The sequence below is a fragment of the Schistocerca serialis genome, chromosome 4, assembly GCF_023864345.2.
Source record: "Schistocerca serialis cubense isolate TAMUIC-IGC-003099 chromosome 4, iqSchSeri2.2, whole genome shotgun sequence".
Classification (NCBI taxonomy): domain Eukaryota; kingdom Metazoa; phylum Arthropoda; class Insecta; order Orthoptera; family Acrididae; genus Schistocerca; species Schistocerca serialis.
This window is the reverse complement of record NC_064641.1, coordinates 353,150,867-353,165,922: the sequence shown is the minus strand read 5'-3', so window position 1 is coordinate 353,165,922 and position 15,056 is coordinate 353,150,867. Positions and strand designations below refer to the sequence as shown.

General features: G+C 36.6%; 1 protein-coding gene across 6 annotated transcripts in view; it reads left to right on the top strand.

Moving 5' to 3' along the window:
* LOC126474137 (tyrosine-protein kinase Src64B) overlaps nucleotides 1-15,056 on the top strand; it is a 276,344-nt gene that overhangs the window by 133,013 nt on the left and 128,275 nt on the right. For 3 of the 6 annotated variants that reach the window (XM_050101579.1, XM_050101576.1, XM_050101581.1), the window contains exons 2-3: nucleotides 5,361-5,539; nucleotides 10,614-10,763. In XM_050101579.1, the coding sequence (XP_049957536.1) occupies nucleotides 5,497-5,539; nucleotides 10,614-10,763 (193 nt within the window). In that variant the 5' untranslated portion in view covers nucleotides 5,361-5,496. Of the gene's footprint in view, nucleotides 1-688; nucleotides 836-884; nucleotides 1,071-5,360; nucleotides 5,540-10,613; nucleotides 10,764-15,056 lie in introns of those variants that run through there. The other 3 variants (XM_050101577.1, XM_050101578.1, XM_050101580.1) reach the window with 3 other exon arrangements.

Below are 15,056 nucleotides of genomic sequence, written 5' to 3'. Positions count from 1 at the left end.
CAATTAGTTGTAAGTAAAATGCATGCAGATAAGCTAAAGAAAAGCCATAATACAGTTTCGTACGTGCATGACAGTACATTTAGCGTTTAACCTTGTTTTTTTTTTGCGTAACGTAGATGTGAATCGTATGGGTTGTATCTATGATTGTGGCACACGGTAATTAATATTTTGCACACACTCATCAGCAGAACTGTTAATGAGCTATTGGTGATATAAAAGAGAATATTGAAAAGTCATATAGCCAACCGAAAGTATTTTACGAGTTGCAATTGCCTACTCTTTGTTAGTCAATCGAAACTACCGTATCTATTTAGTGACAGTAAATACCGCATATAAAGCTGTTTTTAATAGTTAATTCAATTCACCAAAGCATTGTCTTTTTCCACACGTCTTAGGCAACCCTTTCCGCTGATGTCTCTGGGACGCTTATGTCGCGATGCACCGCTTTTTTAGGGGAAGTTCACGGTTTCCGTGTAGGCACTACCTACGACTAGATACAGAATGTGTGAAGACAGTGAGCAACAGAGTAGTTCTCACTCCGTCTGGCTGTCTTGTGAAATATTTGAAATCACCAGAATGCAACATCCGCGCTTGTGTACTAGAGTACGGGCTGGTCACGGAAGTACAATCGCTTCCTGCCGCGACAGTAGCTGTTGTCCTTCCTTCCCCGCCGTCTTCGCAGTTGTTGCGTCACTTGCGTGTGATTATTGTATCCCAACCCCACACTGCCATATGTGCGGTATTCGCTGAAGCTCTGTGTTGTTATTTTTGTTTACCTTATAACCAGTTTTGGGTTCGGTGAACGCTGCTATTACTATACTCATATGTAGTTTCGGTATGCATTTTTTAGACCCTTAATTAGCTTTGCTGTTTTTAACGTTTAATATCATCATCTTTAAGTTCAGTACCCACCGTTATTCGTAGCATGTCTCAAGCCATGCCTCTTGGAATCACATTACATACAGAGTTAACCCTTCGGATGGCATTGCTTAGTAACCAAGTGAAAGTATCTTTCTTTTCCATCTGACATCTAGAAGATTGTGGCAGATGAATATTCGAATTTGTTTCAGGTAGAGGTTGTATATTCTCTGTTCTACATATCTGTTTTGTAATCATGTGTCAATATGCACAACTTACTGAACAAGACCTCTTGAAGTACATGTATGTTATACAGGTGTAGGTTTCAATGTTATCCGTTGATTGGCATTGCTTCAAGTGCTTATCATTTGGATAATCAGTTCGATTCTTAATAGTACAGCAATTAAAATCAATGAGTATGTTTCCTTAAATAACTGATGGCAAAAGTATGCTGCTTCCTGCAAAACGATCATTGTTGCTTTGCTGCCTCATCTTTATTCAGTGGAACTAACGCTGTATTTCTTGTTTGAAGATGTTAAATATATTTGCCTTCATTTTGTAGTTGTTACATCAAAACTAGTGAGTGTTCTGACAGTGGATTTATTATGAATTGCATAGAATTTATTGTGCAAAAAATGCAGTATGAAACAATGAGCATACCAAAGTTTAGTTGTACATTCTCAGGCATCACAGTGTTCGATTACACTCTTTATGTTGACATAACCTGAAAAATAATTAAATTCAGGGTATAATAAAGCAGTGAATAAATATTTTGTTAACCATTATAATTTGGTTTCTTGTAAATTTCTCATTATTTCTTTCCATTATAGATGCTTTTCACAGTGAGTGGTAGGTACGAGTTCTGAAGTTAAATTCAAGTTATGTTTGTGTGCAGAGAAATTGTTGCATTTTAATGACACCATTTATATTTTATGTCAATCCTAGAAATTGCTAAATGTTTGCCAGAGCCTCCCTTTAGTCGTAAAATAATAAGTGACATTTGTCAGTATTTAAATCTTCGTGAAACTTTAGCTTCTGTTGGTGTATTAAATGTTCAAATAACTTACTTGGCTACATTCCTCTAATCTGTTTGAACAGCTTTATCATTATTCTTTGGTCCTATTTTCAATGTCTGGTTGAAGTGGTTCAGTTTTAGCCAGTTACTTTTTTTGGTACTGGTGAACATTTGAACACCAGCCTTTATATTTGGTATCACTTTTTTAAAGTCTACTGGTACTTGATTTTCTTTTCCTTGGTTTGAGCTCTAGATTTTCCACTGTTTCAGGTTGATTGGGGACCAGCCATGTCATAGCCTTAAGTAAAGAACTACTTTTGCCGATTAAATGCTATCAAAAACTTCTGTCTATAACAACCAATAAGAAGAGAGGTATATGCTGAATGATTGTCTGAATGCCAATGTGTGTGCAGTAATAATTCTTATCTTATCCTCACAATTCCTTTGTTAGTGATACATAGGGGTTATAGTATGTTCCTAGAGTAACCGTCCAAAGCTGGCTTTTGAAACTTCGTTAACAGACTCTATTCTGATAAAGTATGTCTGTCTTCAAGAGTATGCCAGTTCAGTTCCTTCATTACCTCTGTGACACACACACACACACACACACACACACACACACACACACACGAATAAGACAAACCTGTGAGCATCCGTGCTGCCCTCTCTGTACACGTTCAATATCCCCTGGTGGCCCTATTTGGTAAGGGTCCCACACACTTGAGTAATCTTCTAGGACTGGTCGCACAAGTGATTTGTAAGCAATCTCTTTTGTAAACTGATTGAAATCTCTTTTTGAGACTGATTGCAGTATTTTACCAATAAACAGAAGTCTACCATCTGCTTTACCCACAACTGAACCTGTGTGATCATTCCATTTCATATCCCTAAAAGTGTTACACCCAGGTATTTATATGAGTTTTAAGATTCCAGCAGATTATAGTCATAGGATACTACATTTTTTCCTGTTGTGAAGTGCAAAATTTTGCATTTCTAAACATTTAGAGCAAGTCGCCAGTCTCTGCACCACGTTGAAATCTCATCAAGATCTGACTGAATATTTATGCAGCTTCTCTCATTACGGATATTATCTAACTGCATCATCTGCAAGAAGCCTGGTTGACTATTAATATTGTCTGCAAGTTCATTAATATATAATATGAACAGAAAGGGTCCCAACACTTCCCTAGGGCACACCTGAAGTTTCTTCTACATGTCATGATGACTCTCCATCCAAGATAACATGCGTATTATTGCTACCAAAAAGTCCTCAATCCAGTCACAAATTTCACTTGATTCCCCCTATGATCATACTTGTGACAATAAGCGTAGGTGTGGTACTGAGTCATATGGTTTTTGGAACATGGTTGCCTTGATCCAAAGCTTTCAGTATGTAATGTGAGAAAAGTGGGAGTTGGGTTTCACGTGACTGAAGTTTTCGAAATCCATGCTGGTTGGCATTGAGAAAGTCATTGTGTTCAAGATACATCATTACATTTGTGCTCAGAGTATGTTGTGAGATTCTACACAAATTGATTTCAAGGATATTGAATGGTAATTTTGTGGAACACTTCTACTACCCTTCATGTAGAAGGGTATGACCTGTGCCTTTTTCCAAGAACTGGGCACGGTTTTCTGTTCGAGGAATCTATGGTAGATTATAGTGAGAAGAGGCGGTAACTCAGTGGCAAACCTGAAACTGATAGCAGTTAGGTTTTTGGGGAGAATTTGAGTGTATGTCGAAAGGGTAGGCAAATGGGAAATGTGGGTGGTGTATTTGTCACAGTGGACACGAAACTCAAATCCACCGAGATAGAAATTGAAGCTGCATGTGAGATGGTTTGGGCAAGACTCAGTTTCAGAGATGGGCATAAAATGGTAATTGGATCCTTCTATTGCCCAGACTCGGCTCCTGATGTAACTGAAGAGTCTAGAGAAAACCTCAGTTCACTTTTATGTAAGTTCCCCAGTCATACTACAATCATCAGTGGAGACTTTAACCATCCAACAAAAAACTGGAAACATTAGTTTTGTTATTTGTGGGCATGATAAGACATTCTGTGAAACTTTACTAAATGCATTTTCTGAGAGCTACCGAGACGAGATGGTTAGGAACGTCATTCATGATGCAAGTATATTGAATCTAATGGCAGCAAAGAGACCTGACGTCTTTGAGGACATGCACATTGGTGTCAGTGACAATGATGCAGTTGTGGCAACAATGATTACCAAAGTACAAAGGACAACTAAAACAATTAGAAAGATATATATTGTTTAGTAAACTAGATAAAAAATCAGTAGTGTTGTATCTCAAAGAGGAAATTGAAACTTTCAGCACAGGTCAGGAGCTTGTAGAGGATCTCCACCTCAAGTTTAAAAGAATAGTTGACCATGCACTGGATAGGTATGGACTCAGTAGGGCAGTTCATAATGGGAGGGAATCTCGATGGTATGCAGTCACTGTAAAGAAACTTGTAAGAAAACAGAGAATGCTGCGTCACAAGTGTAAAACAAGGCTTAGGCTATAGATAGAGAGATGCTGAATGAAATGTGTTTGGCTGTCAAGAGAGCACTGCATGATGTCTTCAGTAACTACCGTAGCAGAATATTGTCAAGTGACATTTCACAAAATCCAAAGAAATTCTGGTTTTATGTAAAGACTGTTAGTGGCACCAAAGTTAGTGTCCAGTACCTAGTGAATGAGACAGGAACTGAAACTGAAGGCAGCAAAGCAAAAACTGAAATGCCTAACTCTGTTTTCAAATGTTCCTTTACAAGGAAAACCCGGGAGAATTGCCCCACTTTAATCCCTTTACCACTGAAAAGATGATTGAAGTAAGTATTAGTGTTAGTGGTGTTGAGAAACAGCTGAAATTGTTGAAACTGAACAAAGCTCCAGGCTCCAATGGAATCCCTTTCAGATTATATACTGAATTTGTGGCTGAGTTAGCCCCTCTTCTAACTATAAACTATCATAGATCCAACAAAAAAAAAAAAAAATGCCCAATTCTCCAAAAAAGGCACATATCACAACAGACTACAAGAAGGGTAGTAGAAGTGATCCACAAAACTATTGTCCATTGTCCTTGTCATCGATTTGTTACAGAATCTTAGGAAATATTCTGAGTCGGGAACATATTTTGCAGCCTGGACTCATTTGGCTCATTTAAATGTTTGAAATTTGGGATGCATAATATTAAAGAGTAAATAAAAACACATTTAAGTAATTGTAAAAATCCATTCATTATTGAATTGCATTAACATTTTTACTGCAGGTGAAACAGTTTTAAAGTAGACTTACCTGTTCTTTGCAATAGTGCTGAAACTTCAATCTTTATTTTAAATTGTCACATGCTAAGATAAATTCTGTCTTAAATAACTTTTTTCCTCACATATCCACCAACCATTATGTAAAATTTCAGTATTACCCTACATTCACTAAAATAGTTCAGTAAGCATTGCAGTGACATTGAAATTATTTTTATAGCTACCAGCAAACTGACAGCACGCAATGCAGCATGAAAAGTGGTGCAGCATTAGATGTAATGTGCCATACTGCTAGAAGCATGAGGCACTAGGTCTGATATCTGGCTCCTCGAGTCCATAACAACATAACATTCAACATGGGCACGTGTTGTAGTCGCCCTGACACCACAGGACCAACAGGTGAACTTTTACTTTTTGTATCATATTTAAAAGTGTAGTTGTATGTGGAAGTATTATATTAGTGTCTTACTGGTTCATTCCATTAGGAAGGCTATACTAAATTAAAAATCACGAAACAAATTATCACATAAATTTGGAAAAAAATATACTGTTAACCTTTGGTGAAACACCCCTTTATAGCATGTGCAGAAGATGATGCCTACAATCAGGTTTTGTGCCAAAAAAGTGACACTTCTTTTAATCTTGTAAAAATAATTATTGATTCCACAGTCATTCTTTCAGATTGTAGCAGACTGTACAATGTAATGAAAGTTGTTGCAGGTTAATACTTTACGCTGGACAGGGAATTCGTTCTGAAAACAGTCCTTAGACTGTGACTAAGCTGTTCTATTTTATGTCCTTTCTTCCAGGTTTAACTTCAGCACAATGTATAGAAGAGCCTTAATGAGGTTGGATAGTAGCAGAAAGATATTGCAAAGTAAAAACTTTGAGTGGGTTAGGAAGACATTCTCAGTTGTCAAGAAGTGTATGGCACTCAATAATAATTTATTGGGAAGTTCATTTATTGTTCAATTTTTTTTCAAAGTTTGGTATGGAGATGGTAGATGAAAATAGAAATTATAATCACAGTTTAAGAATGAAGTTAATCTGTCCACACCAGAATACAATACTGCAGAAATGGGGGCAGGGTATGCACAGTCAGGGCAATTAGTCATGAAATATATGTGAATTATGGGATCCTGTTATTGAAGATGATATTTGATAAAGTTGAAGATATACAGGGTGTTTATAAATGAATATCGGGGTTTTAATGCTTTATAATATTTATTACATTAAACTTACAGTTATAAATGATATGTCAAATGAAAGAGCAACTCAAACAGTTTTACCAAGAACCTTATAAATGTTCAATGTGAGCACCATTTGTCACACGGCACACATCAAGTCTTTAGCCGAGTTCTTCCCAAACGTTGATAAGTGTGTCTTCAGTGATTGTAGCAACAGCTGCTTCAATCTGGTTTCTTAATTCAGGGAGGTCTGCTGGTAGCGGAGTCATGTACACACAATCCTTCACGAAGCCCAAAAGGAAAAAATCACATGGCATTAGGTCGGGTGAACATGGAGGCCATGCAAAGCAAGCCCTGTCATTGTCGTTTGGGAAGAACTTGGCTATAGACTTGATATATGCTGTGTGACAAATGGTGCTCACATTGAATGTTTATAAGGTTTTTGGTAAAACTGTTTGAGTTGCTCTTTCATTTGACATATCATTTACAACTGTAAGTTTAATATAATAAATATTATAAAGCATTAAAACCTCGATATTCATTTATAAACACCCTGAATAAGAGCAAACTCCTTTACACATCCCAATGTGTAAACACCACTCAGAATTTCTATTGACACAGTGACCACAAAATTTTGCAGTACTATTGAATGGGCATGGGTATACAATATGTAGTGCTAGAGTATGATCACTAACAATTGATATTCTACCTTGCAGAAAAATTCTAATTGCAAATATATTTTTTGTGGGTGCAGAGTTATTATCGTGGTCTCCAGATTGAAAACTGGTTCGATGCAGATCTCCACGTTACTCTACCTGTGCAAGCCATTCATCTCTGAATAACTACTGCAACCTTCATGCTTAGTTTTCCCTCAATAGTTTTTGGTGTCCCATAATTCCCTCCATTACCAAATTGGTGCAGGACACCTCAGGATGTGTCCTATCAACCGATCCCTTGTTTTAATCAAGTTGTGCCAAAATTTTTTCTCCCGAATTAGATCCAATACGTCCTCATTAGTTATTTGATCCACTTATTTAGTCTTGAACGTTCTTCTATAGCAGCATATTTCAAAAGCTTCATGCTCATCTTGTCTGAATTGCTTATTGTCCACATTTCACTTACATACCATGTTGCACTCCAGGCTCAAATACCTTCAGTAAAGGCTTCCTATCAGTTAAATTTATATCAGATGTTAAGAAACTCCTCTTCTTCAGAACACTTTTCATGCTGTTCCCAGTCTCCATTCTATACATCTTTACTTCGGCCATCATCAGTTAGTTAGCTACCCAAATAACTAAACTCGTGTATTACTTTTAATGTCTCAGTTTCTAATCTAATTTCCTTAACACTGCCTGATTTAATTTGACTGCATTCCATTACCATTGTTTTACTTTAGTTAATGCTCATCTTGCAATACCATTTCAAGACACTATCCATTCGACTGCTCTCCCAAGTCTTTCTCCATCCCTGACAGAATTACAAAGTCTTCAACAAGTGCTAAGTTTTTATTTCTGCTCCCTGAACTTTAATTCCCTTCCTAGATTTCTCCTTGGTTTTCTTTACTGCTTGGTCAATATACAGTTTGTGTAACATCGAGGATAGGCAACGACCCAGTCTCACTTCCTTCTCAACTACTATATCCCTTCCATACCTTTCAACTCTTACAACTGCAGTCTGGTTTCTGTAAAAGTTGTTTAACAGCCTTTTGCTCCTTGTATTTTATCCCTGCTGCTTTCAGAATTTTAAAGAGTCTGTTCCACTCAACATTGTCAAGAGCTTTCTCTGTATCTGCAAATGCTATAAACGTAGGTTTTTCCCTTCTTCAACTTATCTTCTGAGGTAAAACATGTTCCTACACTTCTCTGGAACCCAAACTGACCTTCCACAAGGTCAGCTTTTGCTAGATTTTGAGTTCATCTGTATGTTATATGTGTCCATATTTGCAGTCATGACTTATTAAACTGATGGTTTAGTAGTACTCTACTGTGTCGGCACCTGTGTTCATTGGAATTGGAGTTGTTGTATTCTTCTTCAAGTTAGAGGTATTTCATCAGTGTCACATATATTGTAACCCTGGTGCAGTAGTTCTGTCATTGCTGGCCCTCCCAAGGATCATGATAAGTCGGAGGAAATGTTGCTTATCCTAGGGGCCTTGTTTCCACTCAGGTCTTTCAGTGCTCTGTCAAATTCTTCTTGCAGTATCACATCTCCATCTTCACTTACTTCATTTTCTCTTTTTATATATTTTCCTCAAGTTTGGTTCTCTTATAAGACCATCTATATATTCCTTCCACCTTTTAGCATTTCCTTCTTCGCATAGTACTGGCATGCCATAGTATTCGTACATTTATGCTGCTTCTCTGCAACTTTAATGCTCAGTGTGTTGACTTAGTTCTGTTTGTTTTTATATTTTGTGCAAAATTATTCACACTGATTTGAAGTGCACAAGGTATGTGGTATGCTGCCAATTCATGACAGTAGTAGTGCCAGTAAGATGCTCAGTGGTAGTTTATGGAATGATGTGAAGTTTAAAATCATTTGTATAACTGTTAAAGTTACACCTGTCTCATTTCTTATTTCTGAATCCATACAATATTTTGTTGAAATGAGCTTAAAATGATAAATGTGTGATGAATGGACTGGGAAGAACATACATTTGGAAACCAGTATCTAGAAATACAAATACTATGTATGGAAAATAAACAACTTAATTAAATGGTGTGCCAAGTAACTGAGAAAGTGAGTGAAATGGACTAAAATGGAAGATCTGTAACGCAATTACAATAGTGAAACTTGAGCTTATCCCAGTATATCAAATGTTCAGTTATCTTCTAGGAATGCAGCCAGACGATGACCTCAACTACTGCCGATATTACGACAGGTGAACACCTCAGCATTTCATCATGGGGATTGATAATGACAGGGTGTTCATCATTGAAATATTGGCAGTTGTTGTTGAGATTACCTGGCTCCACTCCTGTAAGTTATTTCAACAGTTACAATAATATTTAGTAGTATCTTATATACCAGGTAACCAAATGTTCAGCACCTCATTGATATCCTTGTCAATAACATGTTTGTAAATCTAGGGTTCATTTATGTGAAGTATATACATTTGTATTTTGTCTCTTTGTGGCACCAATGTAACACTTGAAGTTTTTTGCAAGAGTTCACACAAGGTTAAGTAAGTCATGTAACAACTGAAAAAGAGTTTTGCACCACGTGCATATCTTTGAACATGTCTGCACTCAGTCGAGGCAAGCAGTAAATGAAAAAGTAAGTCTTATGAATCTGAACAATAACTATATTGCAAAATAAAATCAAACAATAACCAAAAATAAAAGAAATATGTTCAAAAGTGCACATATTTGTACTTCTGTCTGTATCAAAATCCATTACTGGAAAACTTTCAGTGCTACATTGCTGTATTCAATACATTGGAAGATGCTTAGGTTCCCCCTTGCATACTGTCCACAAAGTGGTCGAGAAACTGCTACTCAAAACTGTCACACTCTTTGACCAATGGGCCACACAAGTTCGTCCAGTGTTTAAGGATGATTTCTGTGGTGACTCAGTGATATTTTCATGATAGCTATTGTGGCTATTCTTGGTAAACAAAAACAGCAAAAGAAATGAAAAAGTTGATAATAAAATCTGTCCTCTGTCTTTTATAGTATTGCTACTGTGACAATCTACAGTACACTTTCAAGATTACAGAAGAATGTATGTAGAATTTTGTTAAAATATGTGGTTCACCTGTGAATGTAATAGGCTTCTTTTGTGTATGACGTCACAGTGCAGTGACTCCCACTTATTCAGCATACACAGTTTTCAAAAATGGCACTACTGCAAGGACATTTCAATACTACAAAATTAATAAATAACTAATGTGCTTTACAATTCAGCTTAATGTTTAAACAGTTTTTTTTTTAATTATAACTGCTATGCAAAAAAATATGTATTCTTGTCAGTGATTGAAATTAAACATGAACATTAGTATTACAGGCTACAACCAGCAAGAGTTTATTAATAGTGAACTTAAAAGTGTAACCAGATTGGGTAATGTGAGAGAGATAATTACAGGCAGGAAATTGTAAACAGTGGGTAGAGAAATAGAGATTGAGTGAGCCAGAAAGGCATCTTAGGGGTGTGTGTGTGTGTGTGTGTGTGTGTGTGTGTGTGTGTGTGTGTGTGTGTGTGTGTGTGTGTGTGTGTGTGTGTGTGTTATATTGTCTGCATGTTTTATATCCAGAGTAACATACCTAACTATATATTTATTTTGAAAGTTTACCATCCAGGATACAAGATACCAGATGGATCAGATAACGGGACGCAAGGAAGTAATGGTGATCCTAGATATACACCTGACCCAAACAGGCCAGGTGGACAAGTCAAAAGGCCAGGAGCTGACATCATTCGCACACCAACTGCACCATGTACGTTTATTCATCATTGTTGTTTAGAAAACTAGACAATATTATTTAACTTTTCTGTTGGCTAGTGAGGCTATGTGAAGACCATAACAGCTGTAGTCTACCAACTTCCCTAGAGGCAAACAAGGAAAACAGACATGTCATAGCTTTATGACTTTAGTCAAAATACTTGAAACATGTTTTCTGTAATACACTGTAAGAAAATAAACCTTAATTTTCACTAAAAAATTGAATATTAACCCACTGTAGTATTTGAAGGAAATCAATACTAGCTAATGTATAGTTAGATTACTCGACTCCTTGAAAAACATGCTGTGCTTACTGTGAAATGAAGTAGCAGCAGCTATTTGAAAGATAAACACAATTACATAATGCAGCAGTAAACAAAAGCCAGTACGAGAACAACTTAGATTGTGGTATGAGAACTCATAAATCGGTAACCAGTTTCTGTTGCAACACTGACTGTGGATTTCGATGTGTGGAATAGCTCACGTGCTTTCAATGCACTTAAATTTGGTTATAAAGATACTTTAAATTAAATATCACTTGCAGCGAGTCTCATTCATAGAATTCCATTCATACAGATAGAGATGCATTTTTGTCTGCACTGTAGAAATTAACACAAATCAAAAAGTATAAGTTTTGTGGCGAATCTTTTGCTTGAGGTGTTATGCATTCATGTGTCTACACTGAATAGGGTAATGATGTGGTTTTGTGTACATTATACTCCTACGATGCGGAAGCCGTTGAATTATTGTCTGCGACACTGTTCAACTGCAGCAGTTGATACTTTTTGTCAGCTAAGTCATTACATGAATAATGATCAGTCTGATACACAAAGAATCTCCTTTCTCTTGTTGACAGAACTGCAGCAAGACAAAAGTTGACATTTAATTGCTGTTTAGCAAAGTTTTATGAGCACTTACTAAATTGCATGTTAAAAATTCTGCAATATGCTACCAACACATGTGAAAAGAAACATGCTGTGACATTTTTACCAGAAATTTTATTTAAAACCTATGATGCTGCTTTGTGAAAATGTTTAAGTCACAATTAATGTTCAGCAGTACAATATTCCCATGATGTATCTTTTAAATTTGTTTCATTGCATTTTCACACAAAGTTATGTATGTGCAGAAAATTATATTAAGATTAGTTCCTACAGTTATATACACATTACATTGATAAAAGTTACTTTCCAACCAGAGGAAACTTATCTCAAGGAATGCTTCCCTTCTAGTTCTTTCATAAGTATTTTCACAGCTCTTTCATGAAGAGATTTTTCAGTATTATTTGTGCACTCCTTAAAGACACTTTGAGCTGTAACAGATGGAGAGAGTTGAATCAATATAAATTGAAGTTACTCATCCAATACTTGAGAGTTTTCCCCTCACTACAAACCTAGCATGACTTCATTAGAAGACAGTACTGTATTTAGCACGCCATCTGCCTTTATGCCTGAAAACAGATGCGGCATAGAGAGTTCATGACATGAGAAACACAACTCGGTGCCGTTAAGTCAACACAGAATGGTGGCAACAGTGCCAGTGTCCACTGCACTTCATGCTGGGTTAAGCTTGGTAGCAATCTGAAAAGTTAATATTAGTACAGTTTGTAGACTGTCTGAGTTTTGTTGATTGTGCTGCTCAAATCAGGCACTGTGCTGCCTGGCTGTTTGGAATGAGCAGTTATGAGCAGAACCTATAGTTTTCCATAAATATTTCAGACTGAGAAATGAAGCCATTGCCATTGGTTCAACGTATACTTTTTAGTCACAGTTTTTTTTGGCTCCTGAGGCAAATACTGCTTGAACACACCTTAATTCTTGTTATTGAATCACTGTAGTCTGTCTCATTCTTGATTGAAGTAAATATCTCTGTCAGATGTTTCAGCTCTGGGCAAACTTTCTACCGTTTGTTGAATCACTGCTCTCCCGGTGTTGGGTTGTTTACAATTGTAGTTTTTAGGAACATTATTCACACCACTTCATTTGTTGACTGGAAGTTGATTGATATCCCATGTTTTTTTGGTGCAAATTTGTTTGAAATGCAATATGTTCTGTATAAGCTACACAAGAAAAAGGCACCAAATAATGGCAATTCATTGGAAATACTTGATATACTAAATTTGAATATCCCACTTGGATTTCTGCATTGTTAAAAGTCAAACAATGGAAACTCCAGGTAGGAATATCAACAACATAGGAAAAGATAGATTGCTACTTACCATAAAGATGTGTCAAGTTGCAGACAGACATGATTAAAAGACACTCGTGTGTAGCTTTTGGCCACACACACACACACACACACACACACACACACACACACACACACACACACACAAAAAGCACACCTCTTGCACACATGGCCACCAACTCAAGCACATCGGGCCAGAATGGAATTCCGGCTCGAGATGCTGGAGTTGGCGGTTGTGTGTGCATGAGGTGTGCTTGCTTTCATGTGCGTGTGTGTGTCCCCAAAAGCTTACTTAGTTTTTTCGTTGTGCCCGTGTACAAGTCAACATCTCCACAGTATGGTTGGTAGCAACTATCCTTTTCATAATATTATCATTATTCCATCCTAGATTTTCCACTGTTTTATTCCACTTGTATTCCTTCAACAGGTGATCAAACCCAAGTAATTAATTTTTCTTATTTTCGTATTCTTTCATTTCTGTATATTATTTTTAATTATACCATCTCTCTTCATTATGAAAGTCCACAAGTTTCTGATTGCTGATCCCAGATTACTTGGCAACTTGTCCAATGGCTGATAGAGCATGTTACTTGTCATGTCTTCAGTACACAGTTTCCGTGATGCCATGGTTGATGTAGGGGAATGATGTACACCCATACGTACTTGTGGTTACATCCACATGTTTACAAAGAAATTTTATGGATCATTTCGTGATGCCTTCAGCTGCCATTCCCTTCATGTACGATTGTTCAATTTTGGCCTTAGGCCATTTTCAAGTGTTTAAAATGGAAGCATTATACATTGGATACATTAGTGATTTTGGTTTAGGAAGAAGTCATATCTATAGATATACTAGGTGGATTATAACTTACTTTATGGGTGATTTTTTAGTAGTAAATTATGCCATGTAGGTCGTTGCTTCTAAGACTCCATGTTATGCTAATAAAATAATATTATAGAGGTTTTACAGTATTTTAGGAGCACTTTTCTTTCAAGAATTGCACCAGGAGAAGCAGCATCATGTGTTATGGGTAGACAGAAAACAGCACCTCCTGTCCGTCTAAATGATTTTTTAGTGGAAGGCAGCAAGATGAAGAAGCCCACGAGATAAGTAGTGTAACAAATTTCATAACACCTCACCAAAACTTTCAGTCTAAAATAAACAACAATTATGATCTTAAAATTTGCTATCTGAATGTTCAAGGACTAATAGATAAAGAATTTATTGTAAACAGTTTTGGACTAGATAACAAATTTGATATTTTCTGTCTGAGTGAACATTGGGTTACTGAGAGTGCACGTCCAGTTGTCAAACTTGATAACTATAATGTAGCAAATAGTTACTGTAGAAAATTGCATATAAGAGGTGGTGTGGCAATATATATTAATCAGTCATTCAGCTGCTCCATTGTTAAGTTGGACCTAGATTATTTATTTGAGGAACAGAACTTTGAAGCCACTGGTATAGTTACGGACAGTCTTAAGTTAGTAATAGTATCCCTTTACAGGTCACCTAAGGGTATCATCAATGTATTTCTAGAAAAATTGGACATGCTATTAGATGTACTAAGAGGGACCAGATGGTTGCATTATGACATAGTAATAGGTGGAGATCTGAATGCAGAGTTTGATATAACAACACATAAACATACTGTGACTGAGTTGAAAAACCTTCTAAGACAGTGCAATTTGCACTCAATCAATAACAGGCCCACAAGAGATAAAGCATGTCTTGACAATATTTTTGTCAACTTTAAAACTACAGAAGAATCATGCGATGTTACAACGTTTCCATTTTCAGATCGTGACTGTATCTTTAAACTATACAAGTAGGTTCTGTATTGATAATAGTAATATTCCTAAGCCTGTCCCAAAAGCTATGATCACCAGACCTGTCACAGATGACAAAATTGTTCAGCTCTGTAAGTCCCTTGCTGAGAGAGACTGGTTCAACCAATGTCATGGTGACACAATTTATAGTCTTAGTGCTGATTTGTCAGGGAAACTATTACTTGAGAGATTTTTTAAAACATTTCTGACACAATTTAATGACAACATCCCCATAAAGAAATGCAAATTAACTGACAAAGGCTTTACAAAC